The 25,417-nt window shown below is 39.9% G+C and overlaps 1 protein-coding gene across 3 annotated transcripts in view; it reads right to left on the bottom strand.

Moving 5' to 3' along the window:
* The window catches only part of NCOA7 (nuclear receptor coactivator 7), an 85,115-nt gene that overhangs the window by 55,078 nt on the left and 4,620 nt on the right, over positions 1–25,417 (bottom strand). For all 3 annotated transcript variants that reach the window (XM_017739584.1, XM_017739586.1, XM_017739585.1), the window contains one exon: positions 6,760–6,891. In XM_017739584.1, coding sequence (XP_017595073.1) covers positions 6,760–6,809 — 50 coding nt within the window. In that variant the 5' untranslated portion in view covers positions 6,810–6,891. Of the gene's footprint in view, positions 1–6,759; positions 6,892–25,417 lie in introns of those variants that run through there.

Raw genomic sequence — 25,417 nt, 5'->3', positions numbered from 1 at the left:
CTCTTCAGACAGAGGCCACACTGTTACCCAAGTCTCACTTCACATGCAGGGGGAAGTGAATGGGTGAAGAGGTTAACCATGCTTCCTGTCTTACACAGGCTTTGTATCTCCATAAACAGCAGTTCTGGTACTGGAAAGTTTTAAAGAAGCCTGAGGAAAGCCTTGGGGCCCCATTAAATACTTTCACTAACTCTGTTACCAGTAACAAAATTCTTCTTCAATCCTAAATGACTCCACTACTGTTGAGGATGAAAGCACTGGAGAGAACCGAGACTACAGAAACCACTAGCTTGTTTATGTTTCCCAGAGGAAGCACTCACACTGGGAATAATTCTGTGTTTTAAAGACTAAACAGAAAATGGTGATTCATACTCTTTTGCGGAGTTCTATCCTGCACCACAGAATTACAAGACTGCTAACACAGAAACCTCAGAATCCAGAAAGCAACTCCAATGTGAGATGAGGAAACAGTTCCCAAGATAAACAGCTGTTCAACTTTTCCCATGCAACATTTCAGAAAAAGCAGGTTCAATTTCCCTCCCAACTCTCATTCTCCAGATTTACACTTATGATAAAAAGAAAACTTTATATAAATATACATACATACACACTAAAAGGTTTGTGAGCAATGAATAGCAAGTGTCTCTCAAGCATCTGAAGGACCTGACCAATCTCCCAAAGCTCCACCCAAAAGGTCCTAATGATGCTTTCTGTGAAATTCTAGACATTTTTAAATGTCTTACACCATGACAGTTACAAAGGGCAGCTAAAATACTGACCTACAGTGCAGCAGGCAGAAAATCTGCTAAAAACATTGTATAAGTACCTGGAAGGTCAATCATAATACTGTGTATTTCAAAAACTATTTTATGGCGTTTTTCAGCTATCCACCATAGCAAATCAACTATCCTGCACACACACACACCCTAAATAACAGAGCAAATAATAACCATTGCACCCCATAAATCTGAAGTAGTGATATATTCAGCCTTTTCTTACAAAACAGAATGCCTCAGGCATACATGTTATTGCCTGAAACAATGTGAGTAAAATGCAATACTGTTATTCAGTTTCAGTAACAGAATTATGAGGTGATGTTTATATATCTGGAAGCTGAGTTAAGATATTTTCATTGTACAGCTGAACTGAAATGATGTATTATTTCCTAGAGTCATTTAAAAAATATTTAAGCATCTCCAGGATCTTGGCTTGACTATTCTTCACACCCAAGATAAACCTCCATGATGGTTTGTTTTAAAAACAATGTGTGGAAAACTTTTCCTCCTAAAAGCAAAAAATAAATTATGGGTGCTACAAGAAACCTGAATTAACATCAACACATTGGCTCAGCACAGTAAGAACAATTGCAAGGAGGCAACTGCTGTAAAAATAGTGAGCTGAGGAGCACCCAAACACTTGAAGTCTGTTACATGGCTATAATGAGTCTGACCAACAAGAACCACACCCAACAGAAAAACTTATGAAAAGGTCTCACATATAGGAGATGCCTCCAATAAAGTATCTTTGTGCATAGATTTCTTATCTAGGTTTTCCTCTGTCCTAGCCACCACTGATACCCTCTTTCCACACAGTCCCTCTGTGCTCAGTGTGTTTTTCTTATTTTATCATCTTACTATGTCTTAATAGCCACAGGAATAAAAAATATGAAGCGCACAATTACTGAATATGGGAAAAAAACAGAAGACAGAAAAAGTCCAAATGAGATGCTCATAAATCTGATAGCTTGCAATATGCAAAAGACTGACCAAAGGAATGACCACAGCATGACAGACCAAGGGTCTGTGCAAGGCAACATCCTGCTTCCAACAGCTGCCAAGAGCAAGGATCAGGGAAAAACCATAACAACATGACAAGTACATATAATGCCTTCCCCAGCTAAGCTTTCCAGACTCTAGCTGTTTACAGCTCAGTAGCTATGTATCAGTGATTCCTACTGTGGGAACTGTGAATACTTAAAAGGAAAGCTAAGGTTAGGTCATAGTCAACTATGTGACTGAACAGCTGTACACCACTTGTATGGTTTTATTCATTTTTAAGCATTAAAAATAATTAGAAGGGGGAAAAAGCTGTAATTGGAGCTGGTAACAAGTAAACAACAACTGCAGTAAACACTCATATATTTTTTAAATCTTGGGTTTAATGTATAAACCTTCATCTGTATGGATGTAAATTTAGTTATCTAAGCCAAGAATCTAAATTAACTTAAAATGTGCTGTGAATTCCTTTATTTCCCTTAGATCTTGACATGATAAGGAAACAGGAGGTGAGCATCAAGTTATACAACTGGCTTCAGGTTCTGTCAAAGTATTAGCAATCTGGAGCTAAAGGGAGCCTCTGCCTACTGGGATGGCCTTTGCAGCATGTCCTAGACATTTATGTAGTTTTCTCAAAAGAGTGACAGTAGTAAGACAAATGTAAATGCAATAAACACAAAAGCACCCAAATCCCAGTGAGAATAAAGTGCTTCATCTTTGGCTTCAGAAATTTGGCTCTCAATGGTAACCAAAAAGAAACTGAAAACTAAAATTCGTAATTCCCCTGGACACTCAATGTAAGTATCATTTTTACAGCTCATCTCCACACATATTCTTCAGATTAAGGTCACCATAACAATTAATAAAACTGATGTAAGTATTTTGGTCAACTTGTTGAAAAGCAGCATTCTTTCAAATAAAGCATGCTTACTTGTTTTCCCTGCTAAGACAGTAGTAGGCAGCTACTTGACACAGGATTGTACAAAGCATGGAAAATGCTCAGTAACTTGCTGTGATGAATGCTGAGACACAGAAAACTTGAAACTGAAATAGTCCCTTTTGTCATTCTTTCAAAAAACTGTTTAAACTCTTCCCTTATGATTTCTCATCTCCTTTAACTGCTTGTCCAAAGATATCTAGCATCACACAATAGCACAAGCAAATCAATTCCAGTTTCAAGCTATACATTCAGCTTTCCAGACTACCAATTTACACCCAAGGAAATTCTTTCTGCGTGATACACAACACTCATTTTGGTAGTTTCTTTCTAAATTAAGCTAAAATTTTAATGGCTATTCATTTTATGAGGTGACATACCCCTGAACTCAAACCTATACAATGGGCAAAAGAAAACAGAGAGGCTCTCCATTCTTTAAGGTGAGAGGGAAGATGCACAGGCAGAGGGAAATAGGAAGTTGTACCCAGGTTCACGGGCACATAATCACAATAAAAAGCACCAAATGTCACAGTAGAATCAATATACATAGATGTGCCACTGTACATCCATTACACTGTGCCATCTGTTTTTGGACTTGCTGAATACCAGCACAGATACTGGTGCGTTCAGGAGCCAGTGACACAGAAGGCAACAGAAAAACCTACAAATGTGGTTGGGAAAATAAGGCAAGAAAACTTAACTACACAGAATAGTCTTTAAGTAGGAGTAACAGTTAAATAAGGACTTATTGCATAAGAGAAATTTATGCTCACATGTTACTCTTATACTTTCACTTCTTGCCTGTTAAACTCCCACAAGACGTAACATCTTACCTACACAAGAAATCTCTTTAAAAAGCTTTGAAGACATTTCTATTTTGTTCGAAAAAATCACTTTTTTCATTTTCTGCCAACTAAGGCAAAAAGTAAGCCCTTTACCACAAAACAGAGTGGGTAAAGTTGCATTTCGTAAAAAGCAAAAACTGATGGGGGAAGGTTTTATTTCAGCTTCACTTGCCAGAGGGAGGGGGAAAGACCTGGGAAAATTGAGGCACTCAGACCATAACTATGTGTAGTGGAGAGATATGATGGCTGAGTGGGTCTCTTCTACAGAGCAATTTCACATATTTTAAAGGATAAATGTGTAAACAACAATAAATTTTGGGGACAGAGATGCAGACAATTTCATGTTCATCTTGGTCTTGCAATTCAGGAGCTGGTTTGTCTGCACATATTTTGGGATTCTCAAGCTAACCCTTCCAACAATTGCAAGCATAATCACTCAGACACTGAGCACCACCCCTACCAAAAGCTGCCCAGGAAGCACCAAGATTACACTACCCTGAAGACCAAAAGCCAGCTTCTGATGGGAAGTCAGACACTTTGAGATGCTGGCAGGCCAGTAAGGGAACTGTTTGTCCCACTGCTCATGTTCACATGTTCCCCAGCTCTGCCAACACAGAACTTGGGTTTCTGTTAGCAGAAGCTTAAGAGAAAAAGCATCATCTCCCATTTTTCAGTTAATGCTTTTCACCTTGTTAACATAATAATAACCTTTCCCCTCACGTTAAAGAGTGAGATTTTCTATTAAAATTCATGTATTTTCATTTGTAGGTACTTAGTGGACTATATTAAATATTTTATTCCACCAGCATTGAATATAAACATTTTCCCCTTTATAACCAGGACATAAGCAAAAGGGATCCTTCTTCTCAGCCCTGAGTGGAGTCCTTTTCCCCACCCTTCTGACAAGAAGCACAGATTTTCCTCCTGCTGGCAAAAAGTCTAATCCATTTCCCATTCTCTTCCTTAGTAAATAGCAGAGTCTTCTCCCATGAGCATCTGATCACAGGCAAAAACAACAAGATTAAAGTAAAGGTGAGGTGAAGAGTCTTTGCTTCAGGAGGATGTTTACATAAATTTAGATTTTGTAAATACTACTCTTATCTTAGACTCACAAAACATAATAGTAATAATACAGGGAAAAATACAGTAATGGAAGTACAGAGGTGCACATGATTGGGAACCAGCTAAGGTTGCTCTTAGCTTAATACATATGAGCCCAAGCTGGCATGAAAAGCAGCATGTTTGAAGCAGCACACAAAAGTGTATGAGAGTCAGAACTTACCAAACTTGGGTGCTTAAATTTAAGGACAGAACAACCTTCCACAAATTCCAAGGTACAAAACATCCCAAACTGGTAGCAACACCAAAGCATGCATCTGATTAAATTATCTGGGTCCCAATATGAGGAAACTAATCTGGTAACTTCTGTGTCAAGTCAAAATTTTTAAAAGTTTAAAAAAACCCAGGGACATGGTTGGAACTGTCTGTACTAAAGGCAATATAATCTGCCTATTATTTTCAGGTATTCATATGACATTTATATGGGTCATCATGCAAAGCATTTACACCGTTCATCTGCAAGATCCTGTGGCACCTGTTTACTATAGGAAGCGTGCTACACTCAGGATGCTAAATGCAAATGAAGTTCTGCTTCTGTCCCTGTCTGCACACACAGACAATGTACAGGAAGAAAAGCTGGGCATGACACCTACTGACAGACTTCAGCTTCTATTAACACATGACCTGAGGGTCTGCATGCACATTCTTGTAAAAATCATCCATGGCTTTGCTTAGAGTGAGGACTTCACATAAGGGCCTGCAATATATATAAAAAAAAAAGATGAAAGCTGGGAGGGAAAAGACAGGTGATCCCCCCCAAAGCTACACAGCAGCTAAGTGCTAGAACTATGAACTGATTTCAGATGTTTTTGAACCTGGCTAAATGTCCTATGCCCAAACAAGGCATGCTGCCCCTGTGAATTTTTAAAAGAAAACACTCACAAGATGACAGAGAAAAGCAGATTAAATACAATTGTCAAGGACTTTCCTGAAAGCCTCTTGAGGCTTTCCACTTGCTTAGCAGACAGCACTTAGAAAAAACACAAAACATTCTCAATACTAAAGCGTCTTACTCAGACATCTGTCTCAAAGCCTGAGTCTTCTTTAACACAAAATTACTTGTTCCTTAGTACAATCCTTTAGCTACTTCTGCTTTATCCTTCATAATGCCCCCTCTGTTTTAGGTGCCATTATCCACTTCCCCTTCTCAGAATCCCAAACTGCAGCATTCTGCCAACATCAACATAACTGCATTTCTCCAAATGGAAAGCAAGTCACCAGACATCAACACATGACCAAAACTTCCTCCAGTCTTTAGCCACCCTTACATAGAACCTGAATAGCAATAAAGAAGCAGCAACTTTTCCCCACACTACTTCTAAATGTTGTGACAGGCATGTCTCTAGATGTCTGTAATGCACTTAGTTTCCAGTTATTTAGTACTGAGTGGAGAGAGGATGCTATTCTCCTCTTCAACAGAACAGAAAACATCCTTGAGGCAAAGATGTTTTTTAAACCCATTTCCTATCCCCTCCCAAGAGTAAGTGAGCTTTGGTTGTTCTTGTACATCAGAGCTCAGAGATGATTAGAGACCTGCTAAATTAACAAAGACAAGTTATTAGGAAAGCAATATCACTTATTTCTTAAAAATCACCAATCATTAATTCCAAGTGATAAAAATGATTGATTGTAAATAAAAGCAATGTTTTTTCAAAGATGATATGGTTTAGCCAGCTTACCCTTTCGCAATTAGTCTGAGATAATACTGCTTAATCTGTGCTTTATTTGAAATCAAATAAACTTCAGGTTTAAACACACACATGTTTCAGATATGCCTTGTTTTCATCAACACTGTCCAGGAACTCAATGCCAGAAGCCCAAATGCAATGCAATTTGTAACTGAGTTCCCAAGAACAGTTTAATATTACAAATTAGAATTATAATTCAAGTCTCCTCTACAACCCAAAAGAAAAAAATGGCCACTCCAGTATCAGGGATACAACAAGGAAAGCACCTTCTGGATACATACTGCAGCATGGGCTTCATTTTTATACATACTTGAAAAGTCATAAAGCCTTGTGAAAAAGGCAGAATAAGGAGTTCTGTATTTTAATGAACATTGAAATAAGCCCTGTAAGCTTACCGAGCAAAATAGCCTTGTCGCCGTTCCTTCTTCTCTTCCTTGGTCTCCATTATTTACAGTCAAATGGGCAAGGTGAGCAGCCAAGTGAGATGCTCTTTTTCCCGTCAGTACCTCATATCCAGGTAGAGTCTCCTGTATATAACAGTTAAAAACAGGAAGTTCATAAATCAACATGTCAACAACACCTACAAAACCCAACAGGTTGTGGAAATACAACTGACCCAGTGACAAAGCAAAGTAAAACTTTAACCAGTGTTTGCTGTGCAATATCCACTTAGTATACAATAAGACAAACCAATAAATGCACTCAGGCCAGTTTCTCAGCAGTGGAAAAGACATTTTGCAAAGCCGGTAACCTAAAGAGCAGCATCAAGTTTTAAAACTCTGGAAAGATTAAACTACTTTCAAGTTTATACCAAAAAAATCTTCCAGGTCTCATGTGTTTCCTAGACAGGCAGATCAAGAGAAGCTTTGGAAATACATAATACAAACAGTAAAACCAGTAAGACACACAATGCTCACTTTGAATTTAAATTTTAAATTACTAAAAATACTATAAAATTGTGAGAGATCTGAAAGTTTTAAAACAATGTAAAGGAAAAAAGAGTGATCTACATCTATACAAGGTTTGACTGTTGTGACCAATATGCACGTTGAAACAACTATAGAGGGAGAAACAAGATGGACCTCTGGTTCTCCAGATGAAGTGTAATCACCTTGAAATAGGCAGGACAAGGGGAAGGTTATCTAGAAGTTTAAAAAAAAAAAAAAAAAAGGAGACCAGTAATACTGGTTTTCGACACGAAGACCACCACCTCTTGGCAGAATGCTGTACCAAGGCACCTGGAAACCAGGACCTGAGAATTTCTGAACTGCTTTGTAATTACTGTAATTAACAACATCCCACATCAACTGCTGTCCAGGACCCCTGCCAAGATGTTTTATCATTTTCCGCTCCTCAATATACATTTAACCTACCCTGATAGCTTGTGCACAGGCACTAAATAAGTTAACTTTAGAGTTTTTTATCAGTATTTCAGAATAAACTCAAACCAGAAGTTACTACTAAACATTTTAGTCTAATGGGCTGTATAACAAAGAAAGGGAAGCCATATAAATTATGATTCATAGCAAAAGAAGAAAAATTCCTCTGGGACCTAATCAGTTCCCATTATTTTCCCCTGCATTAAAAGATCACAAGCTACAAACTGCCAGATGTCAACAAAAGAGATGATGCAGCAAAGACAGACTAATCTACTTGAAAAGGCCAAGAACAAATGACGCTAGATTCTACTAGAAATGCTTGCCACAATTTTCTCTCATTATTGATGGATGATCAGTCCAGAGCATATGAAGCTCATTACTTCAAAATGCACTTTTTCTTACTCATTACTTTTGAATGCATCCAGTGCATCAAAAAGAATCAAGTTGCTCTGATTTTCACACATCAGGTAGTCTTACAGTAATGGGTACTCTTTAAATGGCAAATATCTGATATCTTTACCTTTATGAAGAGAATACTATTTTATGTCTGCAAGATAACGCATGATGCAGTCTTCACCTGGTCACAGAAACCTACGTGACAATAGCGTAACAGCAGCACCAGAACAAATTGGCCTGCTCAGATGTTCAGTCTGTATGAAGATACCACAAACTTCCTGAGCATTCTGATGCATCTCTATCTTCCCTATTGGGGCAGGTTCTTAGATCTTCAGAGGATCAAAACTGGTGGCTTCATGAGCACTGCCTTTGAGTTACAGTAAGTCTTTCAAAGTGTACAACTACACCCTCCCCAGTGAATTACAAAAACAGTTCAAAGAAAGAGGAACCACTTTTCCCCCTTCACCTGCTTTGCCTTCACTACACTGTGATGCGGCATGAGGGCACTGAGAGGCCAGAGCTGAGTCTCACACTGAGACCAAGAACTATTAAATAACCCCAAAGCATCAATATAGTACTAAGCCCATGACCACAATGACAGCAGGACCGAAGGGAATGAGAAGAGGGAAGAGTCCCTCACCTCACTGAAACAAGGTCAGCTGGGATGAACAGAGGCAAGACAGATCTGTCCTCACTGCCTAATCCCACGCAAGAGTCAGTGGTATGCTCTTTCCATTTATTCTCTTCCCCTCCCATCATCTAACATCCCCAGCCAGGGAAGTCACTGGCCTGCTCCAGGCTGGCAGACAAAGGGAGCACTCCTACCCAGGGAGCCAGGAGAAGAAACCCCTGCCTGCCCACATCCCTGTCAGGCCCAGTGCCGGAGCAGCCACCCCCTGCTCCAGCAAAAAGGGGCACAAAAAAGGAGAGAGGAGGTTAAGCCTGGACCTAACCACAGATGCTACAGGAGGTGCCAGTGCCAAACCAGCGAGGCACTGCTCAGCTCCCCAAGAGTGAGGTCTGCTGTTTGCCTTCATCAGTGCTAACCAAAGCCAGCAATGGCAACATGGATATGGAGCCGGTTCTTCTCACATCAAACGCAACTCCAAGTCCTTTTACAGGGTGAGGAGGAATAAATCAAGAATTTTTAAAAATTAAGTAATTATATTCATAACAGATGGGCACTCAGAAAATTGGAATGCTAATCACAGACCAGACACATCAAAGACATTCAGGCAATTCTTTTCTTTTGCTAATAAAAATATACAGTAATATAATATCCAGTCACCAATTAGAGTAAATTTTCATAATAGAGTAATTTAATGTCAGATTCCACCCTGTTGACTTAAAACTTACTTAGTTTACCTTCTCAGAAGAAACAACGGTGTTGTTTTAGAGAGGCATATTAAAGTCTTAAAATTACACTTTGAAAACATAGTATTAGAAATAGCGAACTGATTAGGAAGGCTGACTTCTGAAGTTCTGAGTTTACTTGTGTTGTTGGGAATTTTGTACTAGTTGCCCTAAAGGGAAAAAAAAAGAGAAAGCCTGACAGCTAGAAGGAACATAGCACAGACTGCAGTTAATTGCTACAGAAAACTAGTATTTAGTATTTCTGAGAGGTCCTTTTCATTTTTTAGTTTAAGTAGTTACAGCACAAAACCCACATTTACTTTATAGGTTGTCACTGACATTTTAAAGTTACATCAAAAAAGGCAAACCTACTCCACACTTCTCCCCTATCTGTCCTTTGGTATCTTACAAGAAAAAAATCCAAGGTATTCTTTATTACCTGCTTAAAACATTATTGAGGCTACATGGTTAAAATGAATCTTGGTTTCCTGGCAGCTCATTTCTGATACAGACAAATACTGAATCAGCAGACTATTAAAAATGTACATATTTGGGGGATATTTATATGCTGAGAAACGGACACCTTAGTCATATATCATGAGTTCAGTCCAAACTCAAATGATGACAAAGCTGATTTTATATAAATTTCAGGCTCAGTTTAACATGTTCTACACACTGAAACAGAAGTAGATTTTGAAAAGCTTATATTACATGTCTACAGCAATGCTAATTCTTTAATTTGGCATTTTCAAGGTAAACCTGATTACCAAACAATGCATTTCATTAAGGAGCCTGTTAAAAAATTGCCACTCTCCAAATTCAGCCAGTGTCACCACGTGATAGTTACATAAAGAAAAGAACAAAATACATAAAAATATACTCTTCTTTCTGATTTTAGTCCTATTGCTCTAGGTATTTTAATTTATATTTACTCATTTCTGGATACTTGCTTTGTCTATCTAGTCTTGCTACCAGGGAGTTTTGGGGATGTTACTGAAAACTTGTAATTAGGAGGGGAATGCTCCAGCAAGGCCACAAATGGAAAAAAAAAAGCTTTTAAAATATAATAATCACAGGAACAGAGTGAACTCCTGACCGTGGATACCCACACCACTTCAATTGTCACCATGCTTCCAAGACCTCCAGTACCTGCCTCCAGGTCCTGCTGTGCTCCCTGCAACCTGGCAGTGCAGGACAGCAGCTTCCTGCACTGGTACATTCCAAGTAGCAGCAGAAGATGCTCTAAGTGCAAATATAAACAAAGGGAAGTGGAACATTAAAAATAAGTTAGTATGTGAATAGAGCACCCTTTAAAGACTTTGATAGATTTACCAATTTCTCAAAACTATTTTTTCTGCCTTTTCCTTCCCTTCTCATGCATGAAGAATAATGTACCTTGCTACTTGCAGTTTAAGTAGTTCACATTTTCATGACACAAGAAAAAGTCCTGCTTGCTGCGCTCAGGGGTAAGCCCCCAGAAATTCTGTCTGCTGGCTCTAAAGCATCAACAAGCAATCCTTCAGTTGTGGGCATTATTTTCCAAAACCATGCACATGAACAATAGTACATATAACAGCACAGCAATGCAGAAGCCAAGGATTATTTTTAGAACATTCAGTGGACTTGATAGCTTGTCTCTGACCATCTGTACCCACTGTAAGTCCTGGAAAAACATGCAGAGAAAAAGAAACATTCAAGATCACGCAATTCTCTGGACATATTTTTCATGATCCTGTAGAGTCAATATCCCTCAACCTTTCACAAGGTAAGAAAATTATATAATTCCCTGCTTTGCATATGGGGAGCTGAACTGTAAGAATTGCCTCCACATGCTCAAATGAGAGCAGAAGAACAACGGGTGCAAGTATCCTCCCAGCAGCTTTAATCTACCAGCCTCAATAATCTTCAGCAATGAGAACACGGGAGGAGACTACTTTGACAAGGAGATAGTAATTATTTTCTATGAAATTTAAACTGACTAACTTTGGAAACCAATAGCACAGTCTCGATTTCATCTGGCTCTGCAGGTATATACACAGGAATTACAGCTCAGATCCACAGAAGAAAATAAAAAGCCTAACTCCTCTGAGGATCCAGGCTCACTCGGCTCCTTCAGCATGTATGTAAAAAAAAAATCAACTGACTTTAGGAAAACCAAGTCAAGGGTAGTGTATTCCAAATCTCAGCAGGAGCCTCATGATGCAAGAGACAGTGACAACAATCACACTGTGAACAACAAGCAGGAAGGTGAGAGGTCCAAGCACAAATTTTCCAGTTAGGAAGGCAGAGCAGATTAAGGCACAAGACCCTCAGTGGGACAGCCAAGCGGACATGGCCACAGCAAGGATGCAGCAGGGAGACCTCAGTGTGCTGAGGGAACAGGATGCTGCCCAGACACGCCACATAGCTCTCATCTGCTCTCTGGTACAGTGTCCCACACAACAGTAATTTTTTACTTTTACTTCTCTATGATACCTCTGCCCCTGAGACTAAAAACACCACACACATCTGTTCACAGCACTGCATGCTTCCTATCACCTGCAGAATTCAAAACTGGTCATGCACAGACGTGAAGCATTACTAATGATCTGCCTTAGATCTGCAACTCTGCAACTGAGTGTCTGCTTCTTACGAATAACAAGCCTTCTGGGTACATGTGCCAATTCTGACCCCTAAAAGATGCAGCACGAGAGATGACAAGGGTTACACCAATAAGCCAGTACTAAGACCAAAAAAAAGAAAATATATGTTTGTAGTACTTCAAGAGCAATAATAAAAATATCTATCATGTTGTAAGAGTAAGCAATTGTAGAACAAATCACAGATAGAAGGGAAGGAGTTTCAGCGTATTAGATCTGAAATTGAACCCTTGGGGGGTGCTAGTTGTGCCTCTGATGAGCCCAATGCAGTTACCAGAGCACTGTGCAGATGCAAATAAATAAAAACACACACCACATAAGGCAACAGAAACAGTTTAACACAGGAGACATTTTAATTTGCTACTGGTCATATAAATGCCTATTATTAAGCTTCACAAGCCAAAACACTAATAATCACTCTTGCATTCATTTCCATAGACCTCCCATTTTTAAAACCAGGAAGGTGAATGCACACTTGCACATTATGAGAAATACTAAACTTTGCAGCATTAATGCCTCACTGACTGGACTAACCAGGTTGAGTTCTACTGCTTTTAGGTTCTGCTAGTATATTTTACTTGGTGTAGTAACAGAAATGCAAAGCCAGGAAAGAGAAGAGAGTAAGCTACAACTTTTTTTACTCTTTTCTTTAGGAAAAATGACCTAGGAAAAAATGAGATTGGAAGCTTTCAGAAAAGTATGCAGCACGAGGAAGTAAAACACAGCACAGACTTAATACATTCATTAGAGTGGACAAAAAATTGTTTATTCTAAAGCTATCTGAAATATGGAATTATTTTAATACAATTACATAGTTACATTATTATGATGTAAAGTGTGCAGATATTTCTAAAACATTAATAAGCTCTATAAAGAAGTTTCAGTCCATTACACATAATTGGTGGGTGCTAAACTAACCCAGGAGAGCTACTCCACCTGAGGTTCACTCGACCCTTGCTTGGTGAATAACCCCTCTTTATGCTTTTAATCTTTGAAGTATTATGCCTCCCACGTTTCTTGTGACAAGGGTGCACTCTTAAAATCCACAAAGAATAAAAATACAAAAATTAAGAGACTGAAAATAAATGTGTAAGCAGAAGCAATTTCTAGACTTCTTGTTCATATTAAACACAGAACAGTCAAAATTTCTGTGTCTCCAAATAGAGAGAAACAAAGAGATTCAACGTGGCTATTTGCATGCTGTGGGCTCTCAAGGACAGTGAAAATAAGATCTGGAGATAAGACAGACAAAGAAAACAATCACCCTTGCTCTTGACGAACAGGATACAATGTTTAGGATGTTATTATCCTCCCTACAGTGGTGTAGTAAACTAAAAGTTCAAGCATTTTCATTCCCTATTAATGGAGTAAGAACAGGCTAAGCTTAGATCACCTTCAGTTCCCCTACTGGATTTCCAACACTGTCCACAAGAACAAATAAAATGAGAATCAATGTAACAGAAACATTTCTGATTCAGAAACAGAACAGTAACAAAACTTGATTCAGCTCCAAAGAACTCTCCAGATGAATTATTCCTGCCTTACTTGGGAAGAGGCTTTAACCCACTAACTCAGGCTGTTACGTTTCACACAGAATAAGGGGAAGCAAATGAGCTAAGAAATTCCACATCACCAGTCAGGTTGTCACGAGACAAAAACATCAAGATTTAATCTTCCCTCATTGGCCACTGAACATCACCAGATGCATTTTCCATATGGAACAATATATTTTACTGTTTAACTCAGCTTCATTTGCTGGACAGAAACTGGTTACAAAACACAGCATAAACTATTAACAAGCAGAGTGCTATGCTATTCCAAACATAAAAGTGCAGTGCTGTTGAAAATCAGGCCACCTGGGGAGATTTTCATTTTTAGGCCAACAAGAACATTGCTGCAGATGTTTTAAAATAATTAATACCTTCATCTTACTGTATCTCCTGTTTCAACCTACCCCAATTCCATTAAGCATCAAGTCCAAGCCCTCTGACCCTGCAGCTTTCCACACTCACACTGTACAGGTATACACAGTGTTGCCCTCTACAACTACCTGAAAGAAGAGGTGGGGAGGTGGCAGTCAGCCTCTTCTCCCAGGCAACTAGTAACAGGACACAAGGAAAAGGCCTTAAATTGTGCCGGGGAGGTTCAGGGTAGATATAAGGAAACAATTTTTCACTAGAATAGTGGTTAAGGATTGGATTTGTACTCCCCGGGGAAGTGGTGGAGTCGCCATTCCTGGAGTGTTCAAAAAAATGAGCAGACATGGCACTTTACCATATGGAATTGTTTGAATATTGGATCTGATGATCTTGGAGGTCTTTTCGACTCTGTGATTATATGAATTATAAAAGGATGAAGTTTACCATACCCAGAGAGGGTAAGACAGACATCACTGTTCCCTTACCTCTGCTTGGAGCATGTAGGGATACCCACAAAAGACTTTTAATGTATGTATTCCCCAGCATTCAACTAAAACACCAAGTATTTGCAGTTTTCTAAAATACAAAAAAACTGATGAACATTCAACACATCAACTAGCATTTAGACAATCCCCTTAGCACTACCTTGCTGTTTTGTCAGTTGACACCATCATGTTCCTTGCTCTTAACAACTGCTAGTTTCATGATCTGTTTAGTATTTCAAAGAAAGCTTTGTACATCTGTTTTGTTAAGGTCAAGACAGATACATACAAGCAACCACATCACACCCAGACCAAATGAATTACAGGTTCTCTACAAGGTTCATAAGGGACATGATCAAGTCCTCCTTAGATTCCTCTCTTCCCATACTCAGAATGCTGCTAAAGGCTGCTGGAGCCACACTGTCACATATTGCAGGGCTGGCAACACTCAAGTTGTTTCTACGAATTAGGTTACACAGGCCACAAAGTGGGATTTGCACTGTCAAAACAGCAGCATCATAGCAGACAGCAAGCCAGCAGACAGCACAGTAAATATCCTTTGGTGATCAAGGGGACCCTGACCAGTCAAAGCGCCAAGACAAAGAATTTGGGCTTTCTCTCGTCTCGGGCTGTTAGAATCTGTCCATGGAGAAAGCAGAGACCAGTTTCAAGTATTACTGCCCTTTGCCTTTCTCCCTTTCGCCCACTTCAGCTGCTTGGTAACACTCCTCCACCCAAAATTATCACACCAATGACTCGCAGCAGACTCAGCAGAAGTGGCTCTGTATCTGCATTTCAGTTTATACCCCACCATGCCAGCTCACACCCCCTTCCAGCAGGCTTTGCTGCACACCCTCACTTCTGCCACAGCAGGCAGACCTGCGGCAGCAAGCTTGGGCAGAAAACCGTCCGTGTGACTCCCTGAGCAGCGATTTTGTTCTGTGGGCATTAGCGACCACACACGTGGAAAGATAAGTGGCAGCATTCATGGGATGAGAAACAGACTACGAAAGACAAATGCATGACTTCAGCTTCACAGCAAACTTGCTCTCTTCTCAGCTCTTTTCTCACCAACACAAGAAAGGCCTTTATACGAAATGTAAATAAAGCTGAGGTAGAGCAGAAAGAGACTGGTGTTTGAAGAGTCTTTAAACCACAAAGATGTGGCTCGATGCTTGGCACAAATACCTATACTGTCAATCACAGGTACCATAAATGACTAACTGTTTACAATTATTAATTAGTTTAGGTCCCAAAATGCTTAAGCATAAAGTTAGGTTTATATTAAATATTCCTATTGTACTCCATGAAACTTGGTTAACACGTTCTCAATGCTTTACAGGACAAGATCAAGCAACAAGAAACCCACAATGAACAAATCCATCAGTCTAACAGGAAGCATTAGAAATGGTCAGGTTTTTACTTCTAGCACATTTCCAGCAATATAAATAATCATGCAGTGAAAATTACTGGAAACTTCTCTTTAAAAAGCACTCCATCATTTTCAGGTGTTTAGAAAAAGAACCTCAAATCAACAGAACCTCAAATCAACCCAGAGACACTACACTGTGGAAGGTAAGTATTGAAATACTTCAATACTTCAAAAAAGCAACCAGACGCAAGAACTACTTGAAGGTAAAATAATCGTTTTTAAGTTTCAGCTTAACACCTCTTTTTACAATTGACCCTGATTCATGCAAATTCCAGGTCATCTCTTCTTCTCTGTCATCTATCTCCCAAAGGAGAAGCAAGGAGGCTGAGGAGTGGGGGCAGAAAGGAGTCTAGGAGTAATGCAATGCAAATGTTTTCCTATCTGAAACACTGTTAACAGAACCAAAATGCCAGGTTTCCATAGCAACCTGAACTGTGTCATATGCTTACACTTATGTATATTAAGTACATTGAACAGTTTAATTGTAACATAAAATCCTGTACATTTGTAATGTACAAAATTAACACTGGAAACATTCACTATTTACTTTTCAGTTGCTTAACCTGCAAAATGTATTGCATTACAGTGTGTTGAGTGCACCCTTACATTGCACCTATGCAACTTCATAGGTTCTCCAATACTGGCAGTGTTAGGTGCATCAAAATTACAATGATCAACAATAAATCAAAGTCTCTTCACACTGCATAGACCAAATCCTGTTTTTAAAAGCAGAAATGTTTCTAATTATTTCCTTCTTCCTTGCAAAATCCCTTTAGGCATTGTGTAACAGAAAACTATTTAGTTGTCTTGCCCTTCTGAAACATCCTGAAAACCTCTATTATCTTACCATTTTTCCTTCCTTCATCTCCAGATTCCTGTAAACACTACACACAGTTGCTGACCTTGTACCGCGTCACCTTGTGCTACATACAGCGCAAAAACTCCCCTCTCAAACGGAATTCCCCTTGCTATATACCGGAGCACAGTCACAATTACTACTAATTAGAGAGGGTCTCTTTGAAGAGCTGTTTGCTTCTTCAGAAGCAGAAACAGAAAAGTTCTTTATACTTTTGTGTGTTCTAATCATTTGTGCTAACTGCTCAAAATTATTCAGGTTAAGTAAAATTACCTCTGTCTATGTATGCAGAAAAGATAGAACAATGTTATGATTCATGCAAAACTGTTACATGCCATCCTTTCTTCAGCATATCTAATCTGGCTTTAACTTGCTCAACTCGGCGTCTGTTCAATCAGTGAGATAGTTCAGGGCTTAGCTAAACAACAAAAAAAGTTAAAAATACACCTGAATTAAGCTTGAGTACTGTTGCATAAAAAACAGATGTGTAGAAGTTTTCTGGTGAAGCAGTAGCAGTATATATTTTACTTTCAGACTACTCAAGTGTTTTAAACATTATTATAGAACTGAGGTTCTCTTGTTGAACAAAACAGGCTGATTTTGAAACTAAAATTCAAACATCTTACACTGACAGTATTGACAAAGTAACTCAGCATTCTGAAGCTAGGTATTTCCTTTTGCTGGGGGGGAAGCAACCACCACAAAGTCAGAAAAATGACAAATAGCTTCAATTCCTCCAGTGTTGCATTTTCACAAAAGCCATCCATCTCAGCCACATCAACCAGGTACCACAACAGAGACTCTGAGCTCTACTCCTGATGTGTGAAGGGGCCACCTAAAACAGAGAGTAAACAAGAATAAGAGAATAAAGGTAGGTATTTATTTGAAGGGCCTTCAAAGGTACACCCTGGGGAGCCAGATGCACCCCAAGTTGGACAACAGGTCACGAGTTCTTCACACTTCTATACGTTTAGTTCATTTGCATATCAGGGTTAATTCTCCAACTAAAGCTTCAGTTAATGATGTAGTTTCCCCAAGCTCACCCTCCTCTTAAGATGTTGGTTTACACATTTTGGGCATAGGACAATCTGAGTGTCCTTGGAGAGCAGGCCTGGAGAGGCTTTGTTATGTCTACCTAGCACGATAGAGCAGAAGTTAACAGGCCACAAGAAACTTCAGAGTTACACACTAGGCAGTACAGGATTTGAAAAATATGAAAGTTAAAACCTAAGGCATCACTCCTGTATCAAGTGCATTCAGAGGGACTACTCACTCATACAGATTATGCTTGTGACACCTAAGCACACATGTGCACAAGCGGGGCCCAAAGATGAAAGCTGCTAAATTTCTGTTCACCACAGGTGACACCTAACATAGCTGGTAGCGTTTCAAACAAACTTTGTGTTCTCTTGTTTATAGCTACATCCTTGCCCCTTCTCAAGTTGAAGCCAGCCAAAGCAGTTAATGCATTAACAAATTTTGGATTTGGTTTTGTTTTGCGTTTTTCCATGTTAAAGCACCTATTTTTGAGGGGCTGTAGTCCTTCCATTTTTGGTGTTAAAATTTGTCTTTGAAAATCTGTCCAAACTGGGTAGAGACCTGCACTTTAAAAAAAACTGGAAAAGCACTTTGCACCTATCCCATCAGGGTGCATTGTAGTTAAAAAGGACTGACACGTTACCTGTGAAAAGTGTATTACCTCAGAGCTAGATTCATAGGATCAAAGATCATTTAGGTTTAAAAAGACCTTTAAGGTGATCAAGTTTCACCATAAACCTACTCATGGTCTTGCTGATAATTATGACAGGACCTAGGATTTAAACACATCCGTCCAATCCCAAACATATGGCTGGGCTGACCTCATTAACAGGTCTAGCTTCCACAGGTCAAAATTGCTTTTCTGAGACATCTGCATGCTGGACTCAGGGAAGTAAAAAGAAGGGGCAAAAAAAACCAAGTGAAAAGAAGCAGGAAGAGAGATATGTTTCATGGCTAGATGTAGTAAATTCCAAATTATAACATGGGATTCTGTCATCCCAGAGCCTTTCAGTGAGAAAATCATCCACAGGTCTTTCATCACAGAATTCACAACAAATAGTACATGGCATGAAGAGGAAATCAAAACTTACACAAGAGGTGCAAAACACAGTACCCAGTAGAACTTTTTATTTCAATTGCAATACAATGCTGACAGCAAAGCAGTTAAGATTTGAAAACTGTACTCAGTACTGAATGTGAAGTCCTGATTCCAGTGTCATCCATGGAAGTTTGACTCTTTATAAAGTTTCTCAATCCTTAAAAAAAGAACAAAAAAACCCAAACCAAACCAACCAACCAAACAAAAACTTAACAAAAAAACCCCAGCCAGAGGAGAGGCTTTTGAAGGACTGTTACCATTTATTAAGGGATAACAGTTTTTCCCAAGAAATGCATTCTGTAACTTTACATCCCAAACCCTACACTGGGGTACACAACAAAATGAACATGTGACAGTTACCAAGTAAAAAGAAATACATGTCTCCTCCGAAGCACCTTAAAAATCAGGTTTGGTGCTGCAAGTGGCTCCTTCAGCTGCACCACATTTCCTTTTCCAAACCTCTTTGGCTTTCCGCTTGCATTTGCACACACTACCCACAGCACCCTTCAATCATGGCTCATTCCTAACGGAGCAGGGTCCCATTCTGCAAGGAGCAACATTGCTCTGCAGGGTCTGCGTCTACATCTCCTACCCTGAGGGAAAACAAAGAAACAAAAGCACCTGCCTTGCTCTTCTAATAAACTTAACTTGAACTGTGTTCATAGTGGAGCAGAAGGGCTAGGAACTGCTCTCCTGGATGCCATGTTTTTCCCACAGCTCGCCACACATGGAGGCCAGGAGAATCCTCCAACACACATCAGTGCATAAGGTCTGGTTCATTCCTAGGGTTCTTGTTCCTTGCTCTTTCCAACCCTGTAAAAGATTCACTATTTCTTGTTTTTGCTGTACCATTTTGGTTTCAAGAACAGTCTCTAGTCCCCTGCCCCTAAAACCTGCCTATTATCTTCCAGGCTCAGCCTGGGACTGGGAACTACCAGACAAGGGCTTAGAAAAGGACACAGCTAGTTGACAAAACACTGAAACTTACTTCTCACGCAATAAGGTCAGGTGCACAGTGTCAACAGTGCAGGGGAAAAGAAAACTGATCTTCATCTCCTTAATCTCTTTTCATGACAACCAACGTGTTACTTGCACTAACAGAAATGATGCACTACAAACAGAAACCAATTTTCAAAACAAACAACCCACTTAAAAATTTGTCCACTGAGGGATCAGTTAGCAGCAGAGCCCCTTTTTAAGGAATCTAGAACTCCTGATAGAAGGAAACAAATGGACATTTGATGTGGTGTGATGCGAGCAACCACACGAGCACAAGCCCAACAAAGGATATTTTCCTTTCCATCCTGTAAGTATGACTGTAGCAGGACACAAATGCAAGTATCACAGGAAGTTTTTGCCTAGCCTCTGCACACCGATGTGATGCTACCCTCTATTCACCTCTAACTAAAAGGCATACCTAACCAACACCGCCCAGCACCATACATTAAAAAAAACACCAAGACCACAGAAGAAAACCAAAACCCAAATTACCTGTAAATCAAATGAAATTTCTTCAGCAGGTATCTAACCACGAGGACTGGAGAACAACTCATGGCACCGGCAGAAAGCCACCCTTGTCATTCCTTTGTGGTTCTCAATTTGTTTCCTAACTGCCCTGATGATTACCCAGGCTGCTTGTGACTTGACTCCACGTATGTGGGTGGCAAGAAGATTGTCATGTTCATCAGCTGTTAATCATTTGGGCCAGATCTCCACAAGTGACTGGCTCACAAAAGGCAAAGTCAATCTGTCACCACATACCTGGCCACATTTCAGCACACTGTTCTGTAACGAAGTAAATCTTTCATCTCCTTGGTTCTTCACCCTTCGTCACCAAGATGTCACTGATTACACCACACAGCTACCAGACAATACCTGCATTTCAGAAGTTTTTGGAGCTGGGACAGAAGGTACAGACCAGATTCTATGTCACAGATTACCACAGCTCCTACCTTCAAGAGTCTTCAGCAGCTTCACTACAAAAGGTTTGACCGGCAACCAGGATGGAAAAAGAGAGTACAAAATGTCAAACACTGCTTATATAAGAGAAGAATTTATTTTTCATATAAATTCTAAATATCATGCAAATAATCTTCATGTGTAAAATTATTATACACTTCAGTGCTTCCCTGAATTATCCGAACCTTTGTGAGAAAGTATGAAGGAAGAACTCAAGACACTCTCTGGCCTACAAAGTTTTGCTGAGTTTGCTGCAGCTACCAAAATTTGCATACAGATCAAACCCAGCTTTATCACAAGTGCCCAGGTCTTTGGCATCAGTACAGCTGCTTAAAAAGCATTCTAAAAATGATACTTCTTAAGGTGAGAGTAAAATAAATCCCTTGCCACCAGACTGGGGCACTACTTAACCATGAGACAGTTAACTACAGCAAAAGCCTACTGACACAGCATAGAAGCAGTGCCAAGCCACCGACAACATCGAGTTGTTCCACACAGCATCTCCTCCAAAGTAACAACCTAGGCACACCCAAGGATTTTCTGCAATCACAGCATCAGCTGATCTGGCAGGAAGCCATCCACACCTCTTCCTCTCTCAATCAAGGTGGCAGTGATGCTTTGTGAATATTCATACTTCTTTTCTATCCGCTGCATTACCTTAGAGTACTTAAAAAGAAAACAAACTAGAAAATAAGACAGATGGCATGTAGGGCAGAAAGCAGAAGAAAATAGACCGGAGTAGCAGTAGACAGAGAGAGCACTGCTAGAAAAGGTTGAATTTACTTGAAAAAAATGAGTCAGGGAATACATTACCTTTTCTTAAGATAAAGCTGAGTTCAGGGAAGCAACAACTCTCACTGTGAACTTCTGTAAAACAAAGCTGTGATTTCCTCTATCTGGTGCACTGAAACAGATCTTTGCCTGCAGAGTCTTAGATTTTGAGGAAATGGCCCTCAGATATCTACAGAAACACTATGAGAAGATCCCCAAATCAGTCATTAATGGGTGAGGGTACAGTAAGAAAATTTCCTTTCTAAAAATTGGTAGCTACTAATAATAAGCTTTTAAATCCTAAAGTGAATACAAAATGAAACATACACAATACTATTTTGACATTGTAACCGAAAGATAAACACATATCTTGCCTGTATAAACAGGTATAATTTCCCTGCTAAGCTTGCATGTTTTCTGTTCCTGTAAATCAGTTTGTTATTACCATTACTTAAACATGGGTACTCATACAACCTGCATTTCAAAAAGGATGTTGAAAAAACCCCCTGCAAAACATACACAGTAGCCATAAGAAAAGCAACAACAAAGAAGAAATGGCACGTCGGTGGGATCTACACATAGCATATCAAAGAGGAGGCCGAGTGCTTAATGACAGCTCAGGAGTACTACAGGCCACAGAATAGAGAGCAGGGAACAGCTTCATCGAGCTCTGACAGGGGCATTGGACCACACAACACCAAGAATTTGAGGCATGCCACTGAAAGCACAGCTCACCTCTTACGATAAATAACAATCAGAAAGGTTTACTGAGATTATGATGAGTACTCTACACATCAAAAAATTCAAGTCTAATCCAGAAGTCTTCCTAAGGATGAACTGTGGTTCCATGACAAGTCATTAACTCTCAATTACGTATAGGGAGGTCAGGAGGATGCTATATGGTACTGAGCTGAAATACTGGTACTCTTGCTCCAAGTTTGGTCAGAGACAGGGGCAGCACAGGTGCAAGACCAAAGCACTGCAGCTGGTTCTGGGCACTTAGTACAACCTTCTGCATTGAAATCCACTGGGAAGCACCTCCAGACCCCCAAAGCCTGCCTGCACCCTGCCCTTGGCAGGCAAGCCCAGGAGAGACTGCAGATACACAACCACAGCCCCACACGCTGCTGCAGAGTGCTGCCCACCCCAAAACTGAACAGCTCCTAACATACAACTTCCAGCACCAGCAGAACCACTCACACCCACCTGACATTTTGACCAGGAACAAAGACATACAGCTTTCCACCTACAATAATGATGGTTTGCAAAGAAGAGGGGGAGGAAAAGAAAAAAGAATACTCCTCTTTATGGTGTTTAATATATCAATCTTGTTTGGGGAGAGAAATATAATTCCTCTAGCCTGCTGTGAATTTTATCGCTAACTCATTATTTCATAAATCTGGCTAGGGAAAAATGACAAGGGAGTAAGATTTTTAAAAGAAAAAAAAGGAGAAGAGGGAAAAAAGAACTTAAAGACTTGTTTCTCCTACTCTGCTTTCCTTCCTAGTCAAAGGAGGTCACTTGAGTGAAAGCTCTTAATGCTAACTTCACTCATCAAATGTAGAATTACATTTCCTCTTTTTGGGAAAGTGATCTTAACTGCCAGGACAAACTCACCGCAGAAGTGACAGCAACATGACTTGGACGTTTTCATGCATGAGGGTGCAGATCCCTCACAAGAGGGATTGAGAAGCCAGCAACTTTGTGGCAGGCAGCCAACCCCACCATCAATAATAATAATAATAATAATATCCAGAGGATACCTCACTAAAACAAAAGCTACACCCATAAAGCCTTTGACTTTTTTGGCTTATTGATCGTGATGAGGAAGAGGTTTGTCAGTCAGCTGCTTTTTGGGTGATGAATTTCCTCTGCCAGATGAGCCAAGGACCATGACTGCCTGCTGCTGCGCTGGGCACCCACTGAGACACAGAGGGCACAAGCCAGGTGCCGGACAGAGAGCTTTACCATTCTTCTGAACATTGGCTATGTTCCAGCTTTCCTTTCACACCTACTGGATAGCAAAGGGAAATTGAGTCCCTTTGTCCTTCATTTCCATAATAACTGTTTGTGAGCAGCTCCAGCTGCCTAGAGCAGCAATTTCTTGTGTCAGATCTTGCTGCAGAGGCTCACACTACATTTCCACCTATGAAACACCCACCCAAATGGGTGACAGCAGGGAGTCACTCTGGCCGCAGTAACCAGCCACAAGATTCCCATAACTTTTAAAATTACCTTTCTGAAGACATGTTATCTTCCAACCCAAATCATTATCAAGTGAATTCACTTCTGTTTGAATAGAGGGGCTTACTCCCTAACACTTAAAGAGATTTGCAAACTGTCCCTTGAAGTCAGGGCCATAAGGTAGCCAAGTATCTACCAGAGCCAGCCTCCAACCAATTTCAACCTTCTCTTTCAAAACCATGGATACACAAAGCAACGAAGCCATATTCCTAATAAGACAAGGACAAGTTCCAATCAATTCTAACTCACTTCATCTCCGACAGGAATCACTTATCATTTCAGCAGCAGATGTGACACATCCAAATGGGAGAGTGGCTGCTGCTGCAGTGAGAACAGGGCACTGGTGCCTGGAGTGACAGCCGAGGAGTGACACCCAGAGACTGCCTCACAAGCAACTTGGACAAACCAGGTATTCCAGAGGTGTTCCTTTTTCATAACATAATGTGCAACAAGGAAAAAAACAAAAAAGACATAGAATTTCCCTCCAAGCCCAAGATTTTGATCCACTACTTAAAAAAAAAAAAAAAAAAAAAAAAAGGAAAGCCATCAGACAGCATTTTGGCTACAAGCATCTATTTCAATACAACTCTTCAAAGCATCCACATTACTTGACTATTTAGGCCCTTAAAATATTTTGTGTATATTTTTACCTTTAAAAATATATATTCCTGATAAAGTAATTTTCATTCAAAAAGTATATATTCATGCATACTTTTCTTGGCATTTCCTATTGCCTTCTCCATTAATTTTCTGAACATCTGTGTGTGTACATGTAAGTATCAGATAGAACAATATCAGGAAATTATTATTTCCATACTGTGTAAACACTGGCTGATACAATATGCTGGCAGAGTTCATCAACACACATTTTAAGTATCACTCAAACACAGGCCCTTAGACTGGGTCATAGCATTTGAAGCAAACCATAATCGATTAATGGGCACATACCCATCTTAAAAGTCCACCACTTTACGTTAATTTAAGAAATGTGTGACTACCTAATGGGAGAACTACCTAATTGTAGCATGCAAAGTAAACACATGCTAAAAGCCTGTTATTGAATAGAAATGTTCATCATCTCATTTCATCACCTAGGGGATGAACAGTTACTGCATCCTTTAGCGACACGATATTGCACACACATCACCCAACATACAAGTATGCCACTCCACCCGAAAACCAACTCTGAAGCAGTGTATGATGAAGTACAGAGAGGAAAGTCCACTGCACTGATTAAAGAGACAAAAATCAATTACTGACACACCTTTGGCACCCGGCAGCACGTCTCAGTCACGACAACCTAAGGCTATATAAATTAATATATATAGAGAGAGCCTGGAACATTCTAGTAATTCATCCAAGACCCGGAGAGGGAAGAAATAATGAGATTCGAAGCCGTGAAAGCCATCTCGGCTGCACCGGCTGGGTAGCGGCAGCAGCAGAGCACACCCCGGGTGCCCGGGAGCAGCACCTGGGGCAGGCGGGC

The sequence above is a fragment of the Corvus brachyrhynchos genome, unplaced genomic scaffold, assembly GCF_000691975.1.
Source record: "Corvus brachyrhynchos isolate BGI_N302 unplaced genomic scaffold, ASM69197v1 scaffold14, whole genome shotgun sequence".
Lineage (NCBI taxonomy): Eukaryota > Metazoa > Chordata > Aves > Passeriformes > Corvidae > Corvus > Corvus brachyrhynchos.
This window is presented reverse-complemented; position numbering and strand designations above follow the sequence as displayed.